The sequence below is a fragment of the Falco punctatus genome (genome assembly GCF_963210335.1).
Source record: "Falco punctatus genome assembly, chromosome: 1".
Classification (NCBI taxonomy): domain Eukaryota; kingdom Metazoa; phylum Chordata; class Aves; order Falconiformes; family Falconidae; genus Falco; species Falco punctatus.
The window spans coordinates 118,682,046-118,702,102 of NC_137580.1; the positions used below are offsets into that span (position 1 = coordinate 118,682,046).

General features: G+C 42.6%; 1 protein-coding gene across 1 annotated transcript in view; it reads right to left on the bottom strand.

Moving 5' to 3' along the window:
- GLP2R (glucagon like peptide 2 receptor) overlaps positions 1-20,057 on the bottom strand; it is a 41,122-nt gene that overhangs the window by 19,867 nt on the left and 1,198 nt on the right. Inside the window, exons 2-7 of the mRNA XM_080380904.1 lie at positions 14,365-14,458; positions 9,018-9,122; positions 6,773-6,894; positions 4,005-4,111; positions 3,589-3,745; positions 2,513-2,672 (exon numbers count right to left, since the gene is read on the bottom strand). Of these exons, the coding sequence (XP_080237030.1) occupies positions 2,513-2,672; positions 3,589-3,745; positions 4,005-4,111; positions 6,773-6,894; positions 9,018-9,122; positions 14,365-14,458 (745 nt within the window). The remainder of the gene's footprint in view (positions 1-2,512; positions 2,673-3,588; positions 3,746-4,004; positions 4,112-6,772; positions 6,895-9,017; positions 9,123-14,364; positions 14,459-20,057) is intronic.

Here is a 20,057-nt window from a genome sequence, read left to right on the forward strand (position 1 = left end):
AGAATTCAAAATTGGCACATAAGTCCTTACAGACTACCTAAGGCACCAGTTGTTAACATTTTCACTTGCTGAAACTTAACAAGTTTTCAGTGGAGGCATAGAACTTTGTCTAGTTAATTAAAACAATTGACAAAGGCTTGTTTTCCTGGCTTACCTGTCCTGGACCCCTTAAAGATAATCCATGGTCCCCATTCCCCTATTGTGTCATGTGTGTGTGTCTCAGAGGTCATAGACCGAAAAAGAACCCTGAAATAAAGGATTACTACACTATTCCAGTGGTCTACAAATGTGCAGGCACAAGCTTCAGTCACAAGCACAAGACGTGTGAGCTACAAAAGGCAGGTGTCTGACCAGATTCTCAGCCCAGTAACACACAGGAGATTTTCTGGTGGATGCGGCAGAAAAGAAAAGAGATGTGTGTAGAGGAATGAAGGCAGAGGGTTGATTAGCATTGATAAAATGCAGCTGTGGCCTTGCCTCGAAGATGTGCAGCTGTAGCTCCTTCCTGCTAAGTAGTTAAATATCCCTGAGAAGTGTGGGATAGGGGGTTAGATGGAGGAGGAGTAGTGTGGTCTGGCCTCTGGAGGAAGGAGAAACAGCATGGACAGTAGACTCTGACCAGATCTGACAGTAAAAGCCTTGTTGCAGCCTTACTGGTTTGTTTGTGCTGCAACAATGGGTGACCCGTGTGAGGCAAATGGAGTTGGGCTCTGACCACAACAATGTGGGTCACTGGGGCCAGAAAATGATCTATTCAGGATTCTGGGGCACTAGCTAAGGTCACGGGAAGACCTAGAGAGTGGTAATACAGGGGAAAGGCTAGAAGGAAAATACTCTCAAAGATAATAAACCTCTGAATGGGTAAAATGGGGAAAGAGATAGAAAGGGTCTCACTTGGATGGGAGATGGCACTGGTGCCACAAGTGGGTCTGAGAGAGCAATCAGGGCATGGGCTGCTCAGGAAGTGAGCTACATGTCTGGGGTGATATGGGCTTGTCCCGTGGTGAAGGATGATACCTGGGATGATGAGGTGACATTATCAAGTGCAGCTCCTGGGCAGGAGCCGAGGGAGTGTGCCTCAGCAGGTGCAGGCATGGTTCGCGCCTGCTGGCTCAGCAGCAGCAGTACTACAAATGTCTGCAAGACAGGTGCCAGCTGTCCTGTTTTAGTAGTAATTCTAATAAATATAAATAAGAAATTAAGCTAATTAATAGGAGAAGGCCTTTAGGAAATCAGTGAACATGGTACCTGTATGAGAGCAGTGGAGGGGGACTGATGAAGAGATGATAATTACTATTTATACTTTCACAGTAGGGAGCAAATTTCTTAACAGACTTATCTCATTGCAGTTTGAACAAGGAATAAAACTATTAGTCTTTGTTCTAGCAAGCTGGTGACCAAAGCAACAAATGGATTTGGAGAGGTGGGAAGAGTGAAAAGGCAAATGAGACACCACTAAACAGCACGAAAGACAGTTGTGTCAGCAGCCTGTATGCTAATACAGCCGTATTAATATAGCAAAAGGGGTTTTATCTTTAAAGTTTTATCTTAAAAAAAAATATATCTTTAAAGATAAATGTGAGAGCTAACAGAGAAATGTCTCATCGATGGTGAGAAGGACCCTCTAAAGTGTAAGGTGCAGCAAAGCAGAAAGCCTAGAGGCTTAGCAATGAAGTGTTAACGCTTTGACAGAAACTTTTAATAGCTAAGGAAGGATGGGAATGAGTTTGAAAGTGAAGGAAACTAGTTAATGTCTGATGAGGAAGAAGCAAAAGAGGAAAAGGAGGGATACCAAATATGGGGTAGCATTTCAAAACTGCAAGTCCGAAAAATAATCTTCACAGCAGCATAGTGCATGAATACAGGTAAGACCAGAGAAAAGGACGCTGTAGGAAATACGACAAGTTCCAATGTGACCATATCTAGAGATGCATGAAAGGATTAAGGTAATACTCCACTTTTGAATACACACACTTTTGAAAACACAGTTGAATAGTTCACTCTTCAAAGATACTAGTCTTCTTCCTTTGGTTCTAGAGAGTCTCGATATTAGTTACCTAAATTTAACCTTCTTAGATAAAATGAATCCCCTCATCCATTAGGTAGACTAAACTAAAGATTTAAGCACCAACTGATTTAAGAACCCACGGGCAGTCTGATATGAAAATAACTACTCGGAGCACTGAATAAGCACAGCATAAATCATACTGGGGGAGCAGAGCAACAACAGAGGTTGGGTGCTTGACTTCATAGTTAGATAATCAGGAAAGTTTTAATTTTTTAATATTTAATTTTTAATATTAACTTCTTGATTTCCCTTTAAACGTAAGGAAGTTGGTCCAGAATACCTGGGGCTCATCACTGACCATGCAGAGAAGGCGACAGAAATGTATTTTATCTTCTCTTTTTTCAAGATCCTTTACCCTGGGAAACTAGACTTGTTTCTAGTTCTTTCACCACGGACTCAGAAAGTACCACAGAATCAAGAACTTGGAACTTGTTACGTACTTACCCCATCCAATCACAATATATGTCTGTAGCAGTCGTCTTTCAGAGAGTACAACAGTTATCAATAATGTATGCAGATAAATTCCTTCTACTAATAGCCAAAAATAATTTGCCCCAACAAAGTAATGCATGAAAAACTGGGCAGTCCTGCAAATGATTACAATCTGCAGAAATGAGAGACCAAGAATCATTGTTAATGCATAAAAACCCTGACAAATTTTGATTTGCTCTTGTTACTTTGGCAACCATTTTAAAACGAGCACGTGATTGTGATGTAACTGTGGTTCTGTCACAAATCTTACAAGACTCTTCTTGCTGGAGGGGAGTGCAACAATTTAAAGGCTTCTACATCATCAGAGAGTTTGCGTGGAGGTGACAAGTAGGAAAAGACAGTGACCGTGCAGGCTGGGGTATGTGTTCTTTGTCATAATCTGCGTATCAGTACTTTTACTGATGAGCTATTAAAATAATAGACACAATTACCATCTTGCAGGTAATTTTGTATGTTGGCATGGGCAAACTACAGTCATACACATCATACAAACATGATTTATCCACAGTGGTCACAAATGAGAGATGTTGTTATTCCATTACCTAAACAAGTGTGAGAAAATCAGCACATTTTTCTAGTACAGAAAAGCCTTTAAACCATTTTTTCTCTCTCTTTCACAACAAATACATTTTTTATAGCATTGTCTTAAAAGCAAGATTCGTGCATTGCCTTGTGCCAAGCAAACCAAGTGTGAACAAATCTAGCGTTATGTAAGCGCCAAGTAAATGTGTAGATTTCTTCCTAAAAACTACAGGTGTATGGGTTTTTTGCTTAATTGGACGTTTCTAAATATAACTATTGAGTTTGTTGTTTCTGTACAAGGCTTCATAGAAACATCCATCTATTACAATTTATCAGATCAGAACTTTTTTCTTGATTACCCCAAGCTTTATCAGCAAAATTTCAGCATTCAAAGCTCGGCTAACAAACACCTCTAAACTCGCTGCCATATGGCAGACTCCTGAATTTGTAACTGTTAGGGCCACTAGCAGCACACATTTACTGTTAGCAATGAACTAACAAGTTACCTCAGGACTGAGGTATAGTATCCATCCAGTTTCATCATTTGGTCTTTTGGAGTAAATATTGTAGTATACGGTGTCCTTTATAAGAACTGCTGTGGCACGCAAGATGAAAGATGCAAATAAATTCATATGGATATAGTTTCTTGTGCAGTGAAGTTTTCTGGGGGAGAAAGAATAATGTATGAATCCTTTGGAATATATTTAATTTGCAGGAAAAAGAATATATTGTTGTATTCATACTGTTGCCATCAATAGATTTTGCTTACGAATGGATTTTGCTTAGGAATGGCTTTTATAACTCCTATTAGGAAAATACAAGTTATTTACATCAGAAGCTAAGCAATAAATTGAATTACATGAGAAGAAGAATGTGCGTACTGGGTTCTGTACTTTTAAGATGCATGTAAATTTGTACTAACCTGAGGAAAGAAAGTATAAGGAGAGCTAATACAAGTGAGATGAGAGAAAAATAATATCCTATAGTGTAGAGCAGCTGTAATGTGGTAAGTAATTTATGTTCTTCTTCCTGGGAACAAAGAAGACAAATGTGTTATACATGCAGGCAGATGGACAGAGGATGAACACAGCTCAGAAGCTTCTGAGTCCAGCTTCTTTGTGTTGCAAGCTCGCCGGGAAGGTTTCTGACGCTGGCTCGCTGCGCTGCCTCATGAAACCCTTGCAGGACAGAGGCACCTGCAGACAGCCTGGGTTTCCTTTCAAATCTGAAGCCACTCCTGCGCTCATTTCCAGATTGTTCCTGCACAAACACCATTCGTAGTCTGGTTAACAGCTAATCATTGCCATGATTACACGCACCGAATGTATCCCGGTCGCCTAATAACTGCAGAGACCAACTCACTCAACAAAAAACCAAACAAACAAACAAAAAAAAAAGACCAACTCACACAACAAAAAAAACCTGTACAACAAAAAGTACACACAAGTGCAACTACTCTGTGTAACCTGGGGACACACTTACTGATCAGTTGTGCCGGTACATTTGTTAAGAATCAGATCTGTCTAGAGTCATTGTAATAGACCGATTTCTGCCATGAATTCAAAGAAATCCCCCCCAAATTATTACATTAGAATGCCTTTGAATGATGAATAAGACCTCAGCAGAGTAAGGAGGCACTCAGTTTCTTTCCACTTCGCTTCATTTAACGTTTCTTGATAAGTTTTTCCATTTAGCTGCTTATCCCTCATCATCTAACTTCTCACCTCTTCGTATTGCTTTTCGAGCTTGGGAAAAGCTTTTCTGCTGAGGGGATGGAGGGACACAGAGTATGTGACTTTCATAATCCATCTTTGGTCTGCCAAGATTTTCCTGGAACTGATCTCGGCTGCTTGATGGAATTGAATGTGTTGTTGGCAGTTTGTCTTTGAGACAGTTGGAGTGACTGAGCTGATAAGGGTTAATTCCGGCAGCAGGCACTTCATATGCCCTGCTAAGCACTTCACTGGGCACCGGCAAATCCTTCTGTTCCGAGAAGGCCCCGGCGAAGGAAGCGGCTCCTCGGGCTGGATGGGCCAGCGGGAAGGTCCCACTGAGCAGCAAGCTCAGCCCAGTGAAAGGAGAGCAACGGCGGCCGCAGGACATGGCCACCAGCAGCTCAAGAGGTGCCCCAGGGAGACTCAAAAGAAGCTGGGACTGAGCACGCGAACTAATTAACACAAGGAGCCAGAGAATTACTTGACAAATGGGAAACGAAGGGCTACCTAACGAAGGAGCTGGGCAACTTGCAGCCGAGGGGGGTTGATGCCTTTGCATGCTGAGCTGTGCAAATAGTGCAAAGTTCTGGCCATCGGAGGGCTGGGCATTTGGGGGTGACTGCCCAGTGCCCTGTTTGTGCAAACCAGAGCGACGAAGCGAGGGATGCCTGGGCTTGGTGCATGAGCTGGCGCTGGCGGCTTTTCCTCAGAGATTTCCCCATTTTCTTTCTGAATTGTCTTAGTGCTGGGGATTTTAGCTCCGTCTTCCCGCTAGTAGTTGTCTCTAATGAGTTTACGCTCACGGGCAGTATCCGGACAGCACGGGTGAGTGGTGCCTGCTGGTACAAACTCTTGGAGAGGGTGAAAGTGCCCAGGGAGAGCAGTGTGGGTGCAGGACATTCCCATAGCACAGCCATTAGTCACTTTGCTCCATGAAAACATTAGAACAGGCATGAACCTGATAAATAGCGTGAGTTCTCACCCAGGCTGTAACAATTTTGCAACACCAAAGCAAATGAAATCAATCTGATTCCTCCGATGTGTGTGGATACTAGCTCCGTGTTATTTCTAACATGCTGGGGCTCCCCACTAAATATAACAAACTACAAAACTGCATTTATTATTGGTAGGAAAGCTGGTTAAAGCTTTCAGAGAATCACTTGCTGTCAGGCAAAATGAATTTTGTGTGACAAAAATAAAAAAAAAGTCTCCCACCTGCAAGTTTGCAATCCAGAATGGTCAACAAGCCATTGAAAACTCCCAGTACTTCAGAATATTTATCACACTTGTGTAAATAAGCTCCAGGTTTGGAAGTTCATGCACACATGATGTAAAGAGTTTAGTAAAATCTTGTAGTACACAGGGATCCTGAACTAACAGTGTTTAATATGGTAATCAGTAAAGTAATAAACAATAGCAGTGCTCACCCAGTAATGTACTAAAAAGTAAAAAAAAAAAAAAAAAAAATCAACGGTAATAGCACTTACCTAAGACAGTTAATTTTGACATCAGCTAAGCTGAACTCCATGACACGAGGAGTAACAAGGAGTTGAACCCCCATACGCTCCCTGGGGAGCTGCTCCCCCCCGCTGGGAAGGCCCAGTGCTCCAACCAGCCTGTGACCAGTGACATTTGAAAGGGCCCAGTAACGGCCCAGTAAATGCTACAGGCTCGGCAATGGGGCACTTTGGGTTCAGTTCTTTGCCTGTCAAGTTGCAGCCTTTCAGTTTTGTTAGGACAAATTCAGGACATGTGAACAGCGGGCTCCGAAAAGAAAATAATTTGTGGCATCTAAAGCAGGAATCCCCCTGTTTTACCTTTCCTCCTCTGCTGCTTCTAAATAACAGGTTTCCGTTCGGGAATCTAAACGAAATCCGAACGTCTTTTGCAGGTATTCACTGGAAATGTTTTAGCTGTTACTCAAGAAGGGATTAAGAAGATTAGGGTATTAAATCATAAAATAAAGCATACTTACATTTTGTTTGAAATTATTTCTCTCAGAACATTCTGAACTATCACGCCAAATGTCTGTGGAGTTTTCCTTAGTTTGCCAAGTCCCTTCATCCAAGCAGACTCTGTATACACTTCCTATGCTTCCTGAAAGTAAACAGAGGTTTAAGGCTAAAAGGTCAAAATAAAGATTTCATTTTTCATAGACATTTCTAAAGATTTCTCCCTTATACCCCAGCAACAGACAACTCCCACTCAAAAAAAAAAAGAAAGGAATACAACCCACTTTTCTTTTGTCTTTGACAATACGGATTTCATATTTACATAAGACAAAATAGGAACGTGATCTCACGGAAAAACATTCCCAGAATTTACCTGGTATTTACAAAAAACACATGGTTACTACAGCCAAAAGAAAAGCCTACATTTAAATTTATTCTTTTTTCCTCATTAAGCTCGTAAGTTTGCTCAAGCCCGGGTAGCACATTGCCCAGGCTATGCACGCAAGATTGTAGGAGGAAGAGTGTGGTTTGAGTAGGGAATGATCTGGAACACCTGTGGCTGCTGTTTTGTTTATGTGCTTTGGGGCCTGATCAGCAGGTGCTGTGAACTGGTGTAGCTTTCTTGGCTTTCACTGTATTGTCCTAGTTTATAATAGTTAAAGAGTTTCCCCATAACATCAGAAGAATGGTATGGGGACCCTGGTTGATGTTTGTTTGATGTTGTCCTAAACAGCTGCCTTCCATTTATTTCCAATCAGACCTGAGCTTTTTTATCATATTTTTAATTAAGAAGTGTTTAATGATGGCAGCAACAACCAGAATATCTCATTTTGCTCAGGATAACTGGAACTGAGATAACTGCTTTGAAAGCACAGTGTGCTGTAACAGAACATGAGCGCTGTGTGGAGATTAGACACTGAAAAAAATGAGAAGGCATCTATGAAATGTGACCAGAAATCCCATTTCTAGACTATTCTAATTCTCCAGTGCTCAGCCATGGTGGTGATGAAAAACCACAATAGAGGTACCTCAGGTTTCCAAGCTTTTCTGATCCAAGTTCATCGGTGTCCCAGAACAGACATGGCTATACCTTGGAAATGGAACCAGCAATGGAAATGGGGACCACCAGCAACATTAACACCAGTCCCACAGAACCTCTGGGACAGAGAGACAGCTGGGCTGTCTCTAATGTCTCTTTCTCCTAAGGTGCTGTGGCATGGATGAGAATGACAGATGATGTTGGAACACAGCAGCCCTACTGTGTTCCCCACAGTGAACACAACTAAAAGCTTCATAACCTGGTGCAATTTCTTACATCTTGCATTTGTAGAAATTTAGGCAGAAAAAGAGAAAGCGAGAAAGTCTCTGTTACATGGAGAGAAGGAAGATGCTTTTATGTTTATTATGGAGAGCTGAATTTGTTCTAAATGGTTGGCAGAAGCGGTTGTTTGGGAGACTAGACAGAAGCTGGGTCTCCTTCTGTTTAGCAGCACAAAAGGACAAATGATGACATTACAGAACAAACCGTGTGTGGGGTGGGGTGGAGAAAGCTAGGATAAGCAGCCTGTAGCCATCTCCCCTATAAACTAAAGGACTCAGGCACAACTGGTCCTTTCAAGTGGTATTAGAAATAATTCGCTAAGAAAGCCACATGTGGCTAAGAAAGGCTTTGTAGCAGGACTCAGAAGTGCTAGGCTGCAGTGGTAGGAAATGTTCTTTCATTTCTTTAGGAGAAAGGGAATGTTGTTTGCTTTTAGAGAATTTTGCTCCTGCTGCTGTTATTCTTTTTTCTTCCCTGAGAGCCTCCCTGCTCCACTCCCTCCAGGAAAAGGCTGCTTGGAAGGCTCGGGTTTTTCACACTACTTGCTGGTGGTACACTATGTCCTACTGGACGGCTGACTGCTTGGGCCGCTGTTTTGTTTGGCTATTCCAGTTTTCTGACAGAGACCTGCACATCTGGGGTCAGTGGGGACCCCAGGAGTTGAACCTCAGAAGCTGAACCCCAAATTTGTATGGCTGCAATGTCTTGGAAGTGTTGCTTTATAGCACACAATATGGAGCTGTAACAAGAACAGATGGAGAAAAAGAGTAAATAATTAAACATCAACAACAATGTTGTGCCTCAATTCAGAAAAGAGGTTAAAAGAGGTGAGACAAGGCAGGCCTCAGACACTTCACAGGACACCGAGACAAGTGAGACCAGCACCATCTGTTCTTTGGCTGGATTCCCAGCATAAACCAGAAGAGAAGTTACCACTTTCACATTACCGTTTTCTAACCATGGCAAATATGAAGGACAAGGAACAGAGACATTTCCTGGGGGCGAGTAAGGCCAGCAAACAAATTGATCAAATGTCCCATTACAATGTATTCCTGGGGAGAGAAGCAAATAGAAATTTTACCAGAAGTTGTTCAGACAATGGACAATCATGAAAACTATTGTACACTGTTCCAGGTAACCTGCAAGCTACTCCAGAGTATTTACAAGATGTAGCAGATAAACTTTGTGCAATGATCAGAAGTGCACAGTGCAGAAATGGCTACTGTCCTTCTTCCCTGGATCTACACAGCAGCAGCAGGATTTACATGCTTCATCATGAGATAAGGGTATTGCTCAAAATCATCTTGAGGCCTCTGTTGTCCAGATGTATCAGACAGATTCTAGCCATGGTCTCGCTCACTGCTTTTGGTACAAACCACAGACTTTTTGCTGGTAAATGGGAGATATTCCACCTTTCATGACCCCTGTGACACTGGTTCTCGGCTCAGACCACTGCTGGCTTCTTGGATAGTGACTCGTCTTAGTCCTTGGGCAACAGAAGTTAGGGAGCTGGTAATGCCTCAGATGAACTTAGTTCTAAGCTTCACAGATATCACATCATTTACAGGACTTAAAGTTAAGATAAAACATTTGACAACGCAGAATTGAAATGGTGCAATCAGGTTACAGTAAGATAAAATAAAATGCATTAATGGCTGCACTAGTCTTTTGGTTAGTTTCTGCCTTTCTTCTGGGATAAGCTGAAGTTCTCCTCTCTTTACTGGCTTTGCCCATCCAAAGCTAGAAGAGTATATATTGCTTTGTTTTCCTTAATACTTAGCAGCACTTTGAGAAACTGATACGGGAAGAAGGATACAGGGAGCAACAAATATAGCTCTGGGCTAACTCATCAGCATCTTTTTGGGGTGCTTCTGCTAAAATACAGAGCATAATATGTGCATTCTTAATAATTCCCTTGTGCCTTTGAGGATGAACATCTGTGGCTCCATCTGCCTTAAGGGCAGTGTAGTTGTCAACATTTATAGCTGCATTTTTATTGTTCCTTTCCCCAATACCTGATCAAGGTTTGTTGAGGTGTGGATCGGGCAGACTGCCAGGAGAAAAATAGTTTTTTCTCCATTTCATGAAAACTGGAGTTCTGATTCCTGTAGTTCTCCTGATCACCTGCTATGAACTACTGCCCTCTAGTATCTTCCCCTGTGTCACTGCTGAATCAAGACCCTCCATGTCCCCAGAGACTGGAAATAACAAGTTACACACCCCAGATTACTTCTGTTTTCATCCATAAAAAGTATATAAACACAACAGAGAACTGGGACTGGAACTACTATTTTCCTCCAGGTGTCACGGCTGGATACCTGGTGGGTCACCTTGAACAAGGGTTATCCTATCTCCTTCAGCACCACTAGCGGCCCAGTGGTTAGCGTGCTTTCCTGTGAAATGCCATAGAACATCCCAACGGACCTCAAAAGATCATCTGGTTCAACCTTTTGTGGGAAAGGGAGCCTAGATGAGATTATCTAGCACCCTATTCAATCACATCTTGAAAACCTTTAATGATGGGGACTCCACCACATCCTTGCGGAGGTTGTTAAAGGGAATGATTGCTCTCACTGTAAAAAATGTCTTTCTTATATCAGGGAGAAACCTCTCCTGGTGGAACTCGTACTCATTGCCTGTTGTCTTCTCCATGTGGCTCTTTGGAAAGAGAAAGCCTCCTTCCTCTTTGTAGCTGGCTTTTACTTTGATGAAGTCCCCCCTGCACCTTCTGTTCTCCAGGGTGAAAGGATCTAACTCCACCACTTTCCTCATATGGTATGGTAGGTTCTCCAGCCCTTCGATCATCTCCATGGCCCTCCTTTGGACCCTCACCAGTCTATCGGTGTTTTTCTGGAGTTGTGGGGACCAGAACTAGACACAGTACTCGACAGGTGGCCTAACAAGCACTGAGTGTAGTGGGATGATCACTTCTCTATCTCTGCTAGTAATGCCCCATAGGGTGTAGGCCCGGATCTGATGTACTTTGCTGAGGCAGCGGTGCACTGCTGACTTACGTTCAGCTTGTTGTCCACCGGGACCTCCAGATCCTGTTAGGCCAGGCTGCTCACAGCCACATAGCTCCTAGCCTGCACTGGGCTCTTTGGTTATGGCTTTGTTAAACTTCACACAGTTCTCACTAGCCCACTCTTCCAGCCTGTCCCGGTCTCTCTAGAAGATGGCTCTGTCTTCAGACGTGGCCTCCTCACCACCCAGTTTGTCATCATCAGCAAACTTGGTGAGGGTACTTTCAAGGCCATTGTGCCCAGATAATTTATGAAGAGGCTGAACAGCATGGGGCCTGGTAACAATCCCTGAAGGACCCCATTGGTGTCAGTGTCCTGGTTTCAGCTGGGATAGAGTTAATTTTCTTCTGAGTAGCTGGGGCAGTGCAGTGTTTTGGATTTGAGAACAACGCTGATAGGACACTGAGGTTTTCAGTTGTTGCTGGGTGATGTTTATACTAAATCAAGGACTTTTTGGTTTCTTGGGCCCTGCCAGCGAGAGGGCTGGAGGGGCACGGGAAGCTGGGAGGGGACACGGCCAGGACAGGTGACCCAAACTGGCCAAAGGGGTATTCCATACCATATAACATCCCGCTGAGTATATAAACTGGGGGAAGAAGAAGGAAAGGGGGTAAACATCCGACATTATGGCGTTTGTCATCCCAAGTAACCGTTCTGGTGATGGAGCCCTGCTTCCCTGGGGATGGCCAGACACCTGCCTGTCCATGGGCAGTGGTGAATGAATTCCTTGCTTTGCTTTGCTTGCGTGTGCAGCTTTTGCTTTGCCTGTTAAATTGTTCTTATCTCAACCCTTGAGTTTTACACTCCTTTCTGATTCTGCTCCCCATCCCTCCGGGTGAGGGGCAGTGAGAGCAACGGCGTGGTGCTGGGTCACCGTCCGGGGTTAAGCCATAACAGACAGGCTGCCAGTCTGAGTCAAAACCATTTTTCACTGCTGCTTGAGTCTGGCCTGTTAGCCAGTTTGCTACTTATCTTGCAGCCCTCCACCCAACATGGGCCTTGCTAGCCTGGCCAGGAGAAGGCTGTGGGAAGCAGTGCCAAATGCTTTGCTGAAGTCCAGGTAACCAACACCCACTGCTCTCCCCATACAGACAGCAGACATTACCTTGTTGTAGAAGGTGATCAGGTTGGTCAGGCATGATTTGCTTTTGCTAAATACGTGCTGACTTGTCCCCATCATGTGCCTCATTTGATTAGCAACAGTTTCTGGGAGGATTCATTCCATTACTTTCCCAGAGACTTAAGTAAGACTGATGGACCTGTAGTTTTCTGGGTCCTCCTTTATTAGTGACTGGTTTCCCTGCCCTGCCTATGTCTTCCCTGTGTGTCTGCTCACCTACGTTGCTGTTCTTGCCATCTGTGGACAATTTAATTTCTAGATGAACCTTGGCTTCTCACTGCATCTCTGCACACCCTAGTAAAGTTCTGGTAGTCCTCAACGGGTATTTGTCTGCCTTTGCATACCATGGTATGCCTCTTGTTTGCTTTTAGGCACACCCAAAAGCTCAGGAAGAATGAGTGAGCATTTCATGCCCTACATATACTGAACCCAGTGTGATTTCACATGAAAGCTGAACCAAGTTCTTGATAGAGATGGGGGTCAGAAGTGAGAACGGGGTCTTGCTTTGTTCCCCCAGCTGTTACAGCATTGCAGTGTAAGCTAAACCACTTTGCTCATGGTGTAGCAGCTGCAGCTGCCTGCGGAGCAGTTTAGAAAGCATGCTGCCATGCCCAAGCAGAAATGCTCATTTTCAGCAATTCCTAATTAAGCTGAAAGAAGAGGAGGCCTGTTATTGAATGGGATCACTAAAAATAGTTTCCCTGACTGACAGGGTGTATCTTCCCTTTTGCTTTTCAAAGGCCTGTGAAAGTTAGAGATTTCAATATTTTGGGAAAAGTTTAAGGAACTTTAAAACATAAAATATTACATAATTTAGGCTTAAAACCCCCTCTTTTTCCCCCCTTCTTTTCCCTGCGGTTTGAAATTCCCAGGCCAATGCTTGGATTGATTTCCAACTTTTAAATGCATTTTGAATGATGAAAAATACACACATTAATCTTAATCAGATCATATTTTCTGGCTGACAAAGTTGCACAGTACAATGCCATAAACGCAGCTTTCTGACACTAGCAAAGTGAGTAAGTGCTCATAATACCATCCTGGAGTCTCCCTTTGCAGTTGATGGGGTGAGGTATCCACCCAGCAAGACAACCATGATTGTATCACTTGCACACAGGAGTAGAGACCTACCTATAGCCAGTGAGTACAAAACACAGAGCAGTTTCACTCTTAATCTTTCCTTGGTGACTGCAGTCACCTCTCTCCCAGCTACTTCTTGAACTTCTCCAATGACTCAAACCAAGCCTCTGTCATGCTTTCCTGAAGGCAGACACCTAGCTGAGCAGAGTTCATACTTTTAAGAGGGACGTAGTCACAGATTATAAGCTCCCCTTTGGCCAAACAGCATAAAACTTGAAGCACTCAACCAAAGGTAGGAGATGTGGACTCAGTTCCTCCCTCTGCTACTTTTCAGGAGAAGACACTGCTCTCTGTAGTTACACTGCTCTTCAGCCAGGAATCCAAAAGCCATGGAGGCAGGAGAATAAATAAGGGACTTTAAGCTAACGGTTATAGGTGCCAGGTGAACATGGGGCAACCTGGTCTCTGTGTCTTGGCTTATTAACCTAACGACTGTATCACAAAATGCATAAGCAGTCCCGTGAGAGTCGGAGCAGCTCCCCAGCTCCCCTGACCAGCCAGAAAGCAGGCTCTGCCTTGCCCCGTGCATTTTGAGTTGTTGTCTGCCATGGCTCAGTTCCTCAAGTATGGAAGTGGGAGACATCTTTTCCCTGGGTGGTCTGTTCTCCTGTGGTTAGCACGATTTCCAGACATACAGGCTTGACCTCCTTCAGGCTGAAAATGGAACTGAAAACCCATCTGCTTCGTCCAAAGGGCCTGGTTTTCACCAATAATGGCTAGCAGCTACATCCTGACCAGGCACTCAGTGCTGCACCATAGTAGTAGCTCAGCACCAGCTGTTCAGCAGTTCGTTGCTGTATATGATCTGGTTTTACATACAGGAACCTGGTATGTTTGAGGACAGAGAGCTGTTTAACCTGATGGTTGCATGTCTGCATGTCATTACAACTGAATGTTCTAAATCTAGAACTTATAAACAGACACACACTTCTGCAAGGGAAGTAAAAGAATATTTGCATACTCATCAGTGTTACTTAACATATTGCTTTATTGTGCTGTTTGTTCCCTTACCAGTATCTACAGTTGATTCCTGCAGCATTTTCAAGCATTCTTGTTTATACTTGTTCCATCCAGCAGTGGTTTTTTCCAGCAGAGATCCTTTGGCCTGTGAGTGGAAATACTGAACATGAGGAAAATCAGTTAGAACTTTGTGATCTTTCAGTGGCAAGTCTCTTTCCATTATAAGAAATTTGAGAGGAGAAGAGAGGAGAGGACAATGGAGCAATGATAGGTAAGCAAAGAGGTAAAGACAGACCCCTTCCTTCTCCAGGAAACTATTAGTGACATTTCTTCAATTGCTGTCTTTGCCTGAGCAAGAAATGTATTGCCATGCTATATTACCACAGAATCCATTCAACTTCTTAAAAATCCACACAGATATTTAATTGCTAGGACCTGTGAGGGTATACCAAAAACACTGGCATTTCATTCCTCCACTGTAGGAAATGTGTGCTTATCATCACAAATTTTAGTCTTTCCAGTTAAGGAAAGTCTTTACAATCAATTTATGTCAAGGTCAGCTAGTACTGCTCAAGCATTCTCAGGTTTATGTTTCCGCTACATTAATTTAGGAACCTGATTAATGATAATTTTGAGGGCTTTTTATTTTTAAAGTATTTTTAAAGATAGTCAGGCAGATCTGGTTGAGTAGTATGGTAAAAAAATTGAATAAAAGTGTAATGAATAAGCAATACTATTTAGCCAATAACACTTTTTCTCCAGTGCATTGTCTCCTGCCCAACAAAGACTACTTCTTTCTCCAACAGCTGAAACTTTGCCATAGACATTTTTCTTTTCCTCCACCTTTTTTTTTTTTTGAGAAAACATAATTTTAAATCTTAGTTTTACTTGTCCATCTGCATCAGCTGTGTTGCCCTTTTTGCCTGGATAGGGCACAGTTTTGCTGTCCTGTGTCAGTAGGGGAGAAGAATCTTTACCTTGAGATTTCTCACATAGTGAAAGGGAGCATTATTTTTATCCATGCCAAAATTTTCTCCATATGAAACAGCTCACAGAAATGGATTTTTGGGTCCTGAGCTTTTGTAGGTATATTTATTTTCGGGGGGGTGGGGGTGGGGGTGGTGTTTGTTTGTTTTTCCAGTTATAGATATTTTTAATGCTGGTTTTGCCTAGGCCCTCCTGCTGTAGTGATAACCCTGAGGAGATCAAGAATGTCTTTAAATTCTGAAAATCTAGATTTCTGGGGATAATATGATGTGGAACAATTGCATTGATGCGATCTATTTAAAAAGACTAGAAATAAAAGCACTTCAAGAGCAATCTCCCTTTTACTATTGTAGCTTTGAAGACAGACTCGGCTTCAGATTTAGTCGGTTTAATGACAGCAGGTTCTGTGAAGGTCCCTCCGGCACCTGGAAACGACTCATCCCATGATTGCAAGAGCTGCCTGCTCGTCTTGGCTGCTCCTATGCTGCAGGCTCATGGCTCCTCGCTCTGGCTCTTTCTCTCTGCCTGCTCACCCTGTGCTGTGCAAGCTTCTCCCCAAAATGCATTTAGCTACTCCTAAAGGCAAGAAAAATCCATCCTCAATCCACCCCTCACCCAGTCTCTTCTTTTCTGGGTGAAGATAGGCTGAGAACACCAATGAGAAATAAAGTGTCAGTGTCTAAATGGGCAGTTGCTCTGATGGACAAATTCGGGCAGGTTGTGTGGGAGAGGACCGATGCATTTATAAGACACGGATGATACTACAACCACAGAAACACACAAAAGAAACACCGAGGTTGAGGAGATTGTCAGTGGTGTTCAGAAAGGGAATGAAAGAAGAGGCTTAGGAGCCCTGCTGGGACATGCTGACCTTGGGTCACTCCCTTGGCACCAGGAAGCGGATGAACAGAAAGGAAAGAGACTTTGGTATTAGCATGGAAGTGTGATATCAGAGATGTAGATCAACAGTTGCTAGCACAGAGTAAAGAATTAAATATGTTTCCATGGATAAAATTACTCCTGATATAAAATCTGCTTTGCTGTTAAAAAAAAAAAATAAAAAAATCCCAGTATAGACAGATTCTAATAATTATTTTATATATAGTGACTGATGTGCTCAGGATGTGGTGGACATCTGTGGCATACACCTTATTGATGTAAGGGTTGCAACTGTCCTGAGGGGACTGCCATACTTTAATTCAGTTTCTATAAATACCCATCTTTCTGACACACCTTTATCACACAACACTTTGACTGTAGAGGCTGCTATGATTACTGTTTAGGAAGGGAGTAGCTAACAGTAGAAGAGTTAAATGCAAAATTGCTTCGTGACATGTCAGATTTGGGCTGTTAAAGAAATGCCCAATTAGGAGCAAAGCAGTAGAGAAAGGATAATGCTAGATACTATTTACAGTTCAGTACCAGCATGATGACTTGATCATTATTTATGCAGGGAAAAGAACATCAGCCTAAGCAGTCTCTGCGTAATATGACAGCTGGTGTCCTGAAACCAGGGCTTTGAGAGGCCAGACGTGGGCAAGTAGTCAAAGAACACTGGCACTATAAGTCACCAAAAATGAAAAATTCACTACTGGTTGAAAATGTTACCAACTGTAACGACCAAATTTTGGAGAGCAGACTAAATATAAGTTTTCTAAAAAGCAACAATCCTTATACCAAAGGATGCTTTTCAGCTCTCCAGGGAAAAATCAGTTTCCTTTTGTCTGGACTACAGCCTTTTTGGAAAGTGCCTTTCACATGTGTGAAAGACCACTGAGCTGGTCTGAGCTTGGTGATGTGATAAGTAACCTGGACAATGTAATGGCTGTGAACTTCGCCTGTATCTTTTTCTTTGAACCTATGTTTGTTCAAAAAACAAAGAAAATCATATTTATGTACTTTGAAAATGAGAACAGTGAAGGCTATTAGCTAGCTGTTACATGAGACCACTCTTTCATGCACATTGTTTCTGTGTAGATGTTGCCTGCCCAATACTTTGCTTTTAGTCTCTCAGCTAACTTCCAGACACCCTACTTTAAATTCCAGGGAGTAGAAAGACTATAATTATTCTTCCTCTGATGGACTTGCAAGATAAGGAGAATATTTACAACAGCCATGAGAAAGGAATGCATGTTTCCAAAATAAAAATCATCTTGACATTTCCCTCATGTAGGCTTCAAAATGCTGGGAGCCAGGGGAGATTCTTGAGACGCTCCTGGGTCAGTGAACTTCATTTGAAGAGGCAAAGACACAGAGATGACGCATTTGTAGGAAAGACTGTTTGATTTAAGGGATAACACTTCAGTTTCTAATAAACAAATGCTTTAAACAGCCAAAGTAGCACAAGGAAAGCCTCACAGCAGCTACCTGGCTGCTTGTTTAGTTCCATTCCTGGAGAGAAGGTTGATATACAGCTATGAAGAAGATCACAAGAGTGAGGAGCAGTTTAGACATAAATGACAGTTTCACGTTGCTTCCTTATGTAATTGTCAGTTTCTGCAAAGCTGCAAGTCAGACAGGCAATACCTGGTCACTGTTGATGTAAGTATCTGTGGGATGCTTGCTTTTCTGCCATAGGATTTTCTGATTAAAAAAACCAAATCAAGTCTATATAAAATCAAAGCTACACCCATAAAAAATACTAAGAGCTGTCAACTGACCTCAAACTGAATTTTAAATATAGTTAGAAGAACAAGAATATATAAAATAATTTAAATTATTAATCAAAAAATGTGTAGATGATTGGAAATTAACCGGGGATCCAACAGTGACCAGTCAATAAGGGCCATTTAAATCACAGAGAAACAGGAACCCCTCTGCAGAGCACGTGCTGTGATGAACCTAATGCAACATTTTACTCCTAGAAGCCACAGCTGAAGGATGTGTGTCAGGACTTTTTCAGAATTTTTAGAAATCAGTTGTAGAAATGCAGTGACATCAGCCACCTGAGACAATGCTGCAGTACAGGAGGCTACTGGCATTTCTGGACTTGTACATACAAAAGAGGATGTTGAAAAGGTGTACAAGACAGTATTTGTCCCTGGTGCAATTCTGCCTGGGTAGCATGGCTAATGCTGGTGGTCATATCTCAAAACAGATGGAGATAAATTTGCAAGTTGTAAGGAAAGTGCTGGAATGGCCTTAATCATTAAGCTAAAAAACTAAGAAGTCCCCATAGATTTATTTTATCAAAGAAATTATAAACAGACATTCAACAGCAAACCAAGATGACCTGAACAGCAGCAATTTGTGAATTGATCATCAGCTACTCACACAGGGACTACCAAAAGTAGCTACAAAAAGCCAGCTCGCTGTTCGTACATGACTATTCAGTCTGTAGCAGTCTCCACTCTCGCTGGGGAAAAATCTATAAGGACATATGTATAGAGGAAGAATGCCGGCAGCGCCTTGGGATGAGTAGAACCAGCTTGCTTTGCTTTCTTGGCTTGAAAGGGATTAATGCAGCTGTCCCAGGCAGAAGATTTCAGTGTTTTCTACAGCTGGACATCCTGTTAAGGCTCTTCTGCACTAAGTACTCTAGAGATCTACTCACTGTCTGGTGAGAAAGTAAACTGTGTGGGCTTGGAATAAGGCACTAGCTTTACGGGGGAAAGGGTAATTAAGGAAGTGGGATACCTTGATGTCATATGTCTGTTTAACTAAGTGAAAAGGATTAAAGAGCAAAATCAGAGAGGCAGGCTCGGCTGTGCATCCTGCATCCGTGTCGCTGCTGTTCTTCAGAGAGGGGCACAGGCTGTCTCAGCAAGAGGAGGTTCTGCAGGCTGGTCAATGCGAGTAACACAGCCGTCCCTGCTGAGACCAGGGGGCTTTTCCTGCCTTTGCCACAGGTGGGAGAAGGTCCTTCTCGGTATGTGCTGAGAAGAACCAACAATTTGCTCTCTGCATCTGACATGGCTCTGTGATTACAGATCCCAGTGAAGTTCTATTATGATCTAAGAGTTGAGCTACTCAGTGCTATAAAAATTCAGGCACAATGCACACTTAGCAGTAGAAATACAAGCTTTCCGATGCATTTACTGTGATCTCAAGCGATGGCAACATGCAGCTCAGCATGGCTGTTGATCTCAGTTTTATGTTTCAGTTGACGTTTAGCCACTAGCATTTAAACAAGACTTCCAACTCAGAAGAAATTAAACCCCGGCATCCAGGATGGAAGCTCAAAAAGCCTGTGACCTCTTGCCTACACTGGATATTTCCTCACTTTAGGCTCTGAGGTTCCTCTGGTGGCCAACAAACACCCAACCTGCGAGCCTGCCACCCTGCTCACATCAACATTCACCCTAACTGAAATGTAACCAGACTTCCCCGGAAGGGTCTTTCAATTTATTTTGTTTGCTCAGAGCCCACAGACTGCACCAAGGTGACACTACCGTTTAAAAATATTTGGATGCAGCAGAAAACACTGCGTGAAGCTCTTGCTTAGGGAGTGGATCATAGTAATAAACTTCCAACATTGCAAACAGACTGGTTTAAAGTTACTTTTTCATAACTAACCACAGTATAATCAGCATTTCACCCATCTCACCTTTTTAATTTCTTACACTAAGCTAACAGTGAAATGAAATGTTTCTGTTTATTCAAACTATGCTATAATTGAAAAACCCTTCAATTTAGCTTTAAACTAGAAATTAGAGCTTTAATATTTACTTATTCTTTCAGCCATTATCCTGGTATTTTTCATATGCATGTAGGTGTAGAAATATGGATATAGTGATTTATGATTGTTATTTCTTTAA